Source organism: Corvus brachyrhynchos, unplaced genomic scaffold (genome assembly GCF_000691975.1).
Source record: "Corvus brachyrhynchos isolate BGI_N302 unplaced genomic scaffold, ASM69197v1 scaffold47, whole genome shotgun sequence".
NCBI classification, from domain to species: Eukaryota; Metazoa; Chordata; class Aves; order Passeriformes; family Corvidae; genus Corvus; species Corvus brachyrhynchos.
In genome coordinates this window covers 1,390,470-1,396,435 of record NW_008239292.1, presented here as the reverse complement: position 1 = coordinate 1,396,435, position 5,966 = coordinate 1,390,470, and the positions used below count along the sequence as shown (strand labels likewise).

Genomic DNA, 5,966 nt, shown 5'->3' with positions numbered 1-5,966 from the left:
AGGCCCAGGGCTCCGAGAGAATGCCAGGAATGCTGAATTCCCACATGGATTTTGCGGAGGGAGGAAAAGTGGGAGAAGGTTTTCATGGAAAACGGGATTTGCTGCGGGCAGCGGGAAGAACGAATCCGTCGATTCCAGGTGCTCCCGTGGCAAGAGAGGGATGGGGAAAAGGAGATTCCAGAGGGGGAATGTGAGGAATTCCAGGCTGGGAATGGGAGGAAGGATGGGGGTGGCAGGAGGAATTCGGGAGGAGGATTCGGGAAGAGGAGGAGGAAGGGATGGAAGAAATGATCCCGGGAAAGAGGCGGATTCCAGAGGGGCTGGGAAGGCTTGGAAAGACGGCTGGGATGGGAATGGGGCTGGGAAGGGTCCCTGGAGGGAGAATGCCAACCTCATCCAATCCCACGCGGAAGGATGGGGGTGGCAGGAGGAATTCGGGCATGGAAAATCCCTTCCCATCCATGGAAATCCCATTTCCCATCCATGAAAATCCCATTTCCCATCCATGGAAATCCCATTTCTATCCATGGAAAACCCATTTCTATCCATGGAAAATCCCTCCCCATCCATGGAAAAAACATTTCCCATCCGTGGAAAATCCCTTCCCATCCATGGAAAACCCCTTCCTATCCATGGAAAACCCCTTCCCATCCATGGAAATCCCATTTCCCATCCATGAAAATCCCATAATCCCATTTCCCATCCATGGAAATCCCATTTCTATCCATGGAAAACCCATTTCTATCCATGGAAAATCCCTCCCCATCCATGGAAAAAACATTTCCCATCCGTGGAAAATCCCTTCCCATCCATGGAAAACCCCTTCCTATCCATGGAAAACCCCTTCCCATCCATGGAAATCCCATTTCCCATCCATGAAAATCCCATTTCCCATCCATGGAAATCCCATTTCTATCCATGGAAAATCCATTTCCCATCCATGGAAAACCCCTTCCCATCCATGGAAAATCCCTTCCCATCCATGGAAAATCCCTTCCTATCCACGGAAAACCCATTTCTATCCATGGAAAACCCCTTCCCATCCATGGAAAATCCATTTCCCATCCATGGAAAATCCCTTCCCATCCATGGAAAATCCATTTCCCATCCATGGAAAACCCCTTCTCATCCATGGAAAACCCATTTCTATCCATGGAAAACCCCTTCCCATCCATGGAAAATCCCTTCCCATCCATGGAAATCCCATTTCCCATCCATGGAAAATCCCTTCCCGCCCCCCCGGCCGTCCCTGCCCACTCCTCATCCTCCCCTCGCTGCTCCCGGACACATTCCCGGGGAATTTTGGGCTGGGAAATCCAGGAATGGTGGCGGGATGAGCCCCTCCCGGCCAGCCAGGGGCTCTCCTGGAATTAAATCCAATGGATCCGGGCGTTTTCATGGAATTAAATCGGATGGATCCAGGGGGTTTCATGGAATTAGGTCTGATGGATCCAGGGGTTTTCCTGGAGTTAAATCTGATGGATCCAGGGGTTTTCTTGGAATTAAATCCGATGGATCCAGGGGTTTTCTTGGAATTAAGTCGGAAGGATCCAGGAGTTTTCTTGGAATTAAATCTGATGGATCCAGGGGTTTTCATGGAATTAACTCCGCGATGGATCCGGGGGTTTTCATAGAATTAAATCCAATGGATCCAGGGGTTTTCATGGAATTAAATCCGATGGATCCAGGGGTTTTCATGGAATTGTCTGATGGATCCAGGGGTTTCCTTGGAATTAAGTCAGAAGGATCCAGGAGTTTTCTTGGAATTAAATCTGATGGATCCAGGGGTTTTCCTGGAATTAAATCCGATGGATCCGGGGGTTTTCATGGAATTAAATCCGATGGATCCAGGGGTTTTCTTGGAATTAAAACCGATGGATCCAGGGGTTTTCATGGAATTAAATCTGATGGATCTGGGGGTTTTCCTGGAGTTAAATCTCATGGATCTGGGGGATTTCTTGGAATTAAATCCAATGGATCCAGGGGTTTTCATGGAATTAAATCTGATGGATCTGGGGGTTTTCCTGGAGTTAAATCTCATGGATCTGGGGGATTTCTTGGAATTAAATCCAATGGATCCAGGGGTTTTCTTGGAATTAAGTTGGATGGATCCAGGGGTTTTCATGGAATTAAATCAAATGGATCCAGGAGCTCTCCTAGAATTAAATCCAATAGATCCAGGGCTTTTCATGGAATTAAATCGGATGGATCCGGGGCTTTTCCTGGAGTCAGGCCTGGAAGCGAAGCTCTGCCTTCCCAATCCCATCCCATACTGGGATTTTCCAGTGACGAAGCCCAGGAAAAAGCTGGAAAATCCAGGAAGACCAAACTCCGCTGCTTCCCCCTCCCTCCCCACCCTCGGGAAAAGCCCTTCCCAAACTCCGCATCCCAATCCCGGCGGCTCCGGCACCGCCGGCACATCCCGGGACGCTCCGGAATCTCGGCGGAGCCGCCTTTTTAATGGAGCAATTTGATTCAATTTTCCAGGCGATAAAATTCCCCGGCAGCGCTCGGCGCTTCCGAGCGGACACCTTCACTCCTGATTTAACATTCCCATTGAATCCTTCCCGGGAAATTGGAAAAATTTATCACCTGTGAAATTTTATTTGGCCTCGGCCGCGTCTGTTTTTGTAAAACTTCATTAACGCCGAGGAAATGATCTCTCCGGAGCTTTTCCCGGGATTTTTTCCGGGTTTTTTTCGTGCCGGGTGGGAAGGAGGGAGAGGGAGGCTTGGATTGGGATTTTCTTCTTTTTTTGTTGTTTTTTTTTTTTCCCTGGGTTTTTGGGGGTTTTGGGATGGAGGAGGATCCGGAGGTGGGATGGGGTGGGAAGGTTGGGAGGTCTGATCGGTGGGAAGGCGGGGAAATCCATGGGAACACGGGGAAAGCCATGGAAAGCCATGGAAAGCCATGGAAACAAATGAAAATCCACGGAAACAAATGAAAATCCATGGAAACAAATGAAAATCCATGGAAATCCACGGAGAGCCGTGGAAATCTACAAAAATCCATGAAAATCCATGAAAAGACATGAGAAGACATGAAAATCCATGGAAAGCCATGGAACTCCATGGAAACACAGGGGAACCTGTGGAAAGCCATGGAAACTCCTGGAAACCCATGAAAAGTCAAGAAAATCCGTGAAAATCCTTAAAAATCCATGGAAACAAATGAAAATCCATGGAAACAAATGAAAATCCATGGAAATCTACGAAAATCCATGAAAAGACATGAAAAGACATGGAAATCCATGGAAAGCCATGGAAACCCATAGAAACCCATGGAAATCCACGGAAATCCATGGAAATCCATGAAAACACATAGAAATCCATGGAAATCCGTGGAAATCCAAGAAAATCCTTGAAAATCCATGGAAATCCATGGAAACTCATGGAAACCCCTGGAAATCCATGGAAACCCACAGAAATCCATGGAAATCCATGGAAAGCCATGGAAATCCATGGAAAGCCAAGGAAACTCACAGAAATCCATGGAAATCCACGGGAATCCATGGAAAGCTAAGGAAATCCATGGAAAGCCATGGAAATCCACGGAAAGCCATGCAAATCCATGAAAATCCACAGAAATCCATGAAAATCCATGGAAACTCATGAAAATCCATGGAAACCCAAGGAAATCCATGAGAATCCTTTATTTCCAGTTCGAGCCCCTCATTCCTCAGTTCCCACCTTCACTTCCAAGGTTTTCCCCTTCATTCCCAGTTTTCTCCCTTCATTCCTCACTTTCCCACTTATTTTCCCGATTTTCCCCCTTCACTCCCCAGTTTTCCGCTTCATTTCCCTCTTTCCCAACTTCCCGGCGCCGATTTTTGGATCCAAACCCCCCAACACAGAGAGAGAAATCCTGGGACAAACAAGAAAAAACCGGGATCTGCTTCCCACCCTTGAACTGGGACACGGAGACGCTCTCCGGGATGGGAATTCCAGCCTCGGGAAGAGGCAGAAAACCACCTGGAATTGCGGAGGTGGCTCTGGGTTGTGTCACCTCGGCTCTAATTCCATTATTTTATTCCCATAATCCAATTCCAGCCCTGCCCGCGGCTCCGGGACGGAGCGTTTCCGTCATCCAGAGGCGGATTTTTCCCGGGAACACATCCCAGAGGTTCCTCTCTTCCCAAATTTCACCCAGACAGAGCTGAATTCCCGGATGGGAAATTCCCCGGGAAAATTGGTTCGGATTTGGGGGCTCCATCAAAAACTTGGAGCGAAGAAATGGGATAAAACCTTGGAATTTGGGGTTGGTTAAACTGGGAAATGCGGGAATGGCTCCGGTGTGGGAATGGCCGAGGTGTCCTCACGTTTTTCCAGGGAAAAGTTGGGAATTTGGGAGCTCACCTGGCAGCACCTCGTAGATGTCGTCGCCTTCCAGCTCCGGGCTCGGCTCCTCTGGGATCAGGGTGGAATTGTGGGAATTGTTCATGGAATCGGAGCCGTCCAGGTCATTGGAGAGCTCCTCCTCCTCCTCCTCCTCCTCCTCATCCTCCTCCTCCTCCTCCTCCCCCTCCTCATCCTCATCGCAGGGAATGGTCAGGGAGCTCAGGTCTGCCAGAAAACCGGGAAAATGGGATGGAAACCCAGGAATTCTCCCAATTCCAGAGGGGTGGGATCGAGATCCAAACCCTGCGATCCGGCAAAAAGCCAAGGAAAAACCCGAGGAAAGGCGGAAAATCCCGGGGAATGACCCCAAATTCAGGTGTGAATCCCGAAGGGATGGAGCCTGGGCTTCCAGAGGTTCTGGAATTTTCCAGAGGTTCTGGAATTTCCCAGAGGGTTCCTGGAATTTTCTCCATCCCCAGCTGGAGGAACTCCCCACAAATCCCGGCGTGGATGGAGGGAAAGGCCGGATCCAGGTGGGAAAATGCTTCCCGAAGATCCCAAAGAACCGGGAGCGGCTCCGGACTCACCCCTGAGGAGGAACTGGATCTGCTCCACCCAATCCGCGGCCTCGGCCGGGCTCGGAGCTGTGAACTGCGGGAGAATCCGTTATCCCGCGGGATCCGGGATGCGGGGACAGCGATCCGCCGTTCCCACCCCTGGGCCACAGCCCAAAATTCCCATTTTCCCCCCCGAATTCCCTTTTTTCCCCTTGAAATTCCCATTTCTCCCCCAAAATTCCCATTCTCCCCTCACAATTCCCTTTTTTCCCCTCGAAATTCGCCTTTTCCCCTGCCCCCGAATTCCCTTTTTTCCCCTTGAAATTCCCATTTCCCCCCCAAAATTCCCATTCCCCCCTCACAATTCCCTTTTTTCCCCTCGAAATTCCCATTTTCCCCATGAAATTCCCTTTTTTCCCCCTCAAAATTCCCCTTTTCCCCCTGAAATTCCCTTTTGTCCCACCCAAATTCCCATTTTTCCCCCAAAATTCCCATTTCCCCCTCACAATTCCCTTTTTTCCCCTCGAAATTCACCTTTTCCCCCGAAATTCCCATTTTTCCCCCCAAAATTCCCATTTCCTCCCCCCAACATTCCCATTTCCCACCGGTTCCCACCTCATAGGAGCGTTTTCCGGGACACAGCAGCTCGAAGCAGCATTTTTTCCGGGAATCTTTCCGGAGCTGGGAAGCCAAGCGGGCCTGGTAGCGCTCGATGGGAAAGGAGCCTTTGGGCTGCTTGCCTGGGAAAAGGGAATTGCCGGAAATTCCGGATTTTCCACCTTTTTCCCAGCCCTGGATACGGAAGGAAACTGAGGAACGGAGTGGGAAAATTCTGGGAATGGGAAATGGCCGGGAAATGGCGGGGAAGGAAAAAAGTCCAGGAAATTTTGGGAAAGGGGGAATGGCCGGGAAAATTCTGGGAATGGGAAAATGACCGGGAAAATTCCCTTTGCTCCAAGGGAAGGAAATCCCAAGGGAATGCCATAAAATTTCCCATTCCAAGGAATTGTCCCTTTTAATCCTCAGGAGATGGGAAGAGCAGAAAATCGGGAAAACCCGATCCCGATGCTTA

General features: G+C 49.6%; 1 protein-coding gene across 1 annotated transcript in view; it reads right to left on the bottom strand.

Annotated features, from left to right (window-relative positions):
- Positions 1 to 5,966, bottom strand: part of SKAP1 (src kinase associated phosphoprotein 1) — a 114,832-nt gene that overhangs the window by 23,679 nt on the left and 85,187 nt on the right. The window contains exons 7-9 of the mRNA XM_017740567.1: positions 5,510 to 5,634; positions 4,925 to 4,988; positions 4,356 to 4,562 (exon numbers count right to left, since the gene is read on the bottom strand). Coding sequence (XP_017596056.1) covers positions 4,356 to 4,562; positions 4,925 to 4,988; positions 5,510 to 5,634 — 396 coding nt within the window. The remainder of the gene's footprint in view (positions 1 to 4,355; positions 4,563 to 4,924; positions 4,989 to 5,509; positions 5,635 to 5,966) is intronic.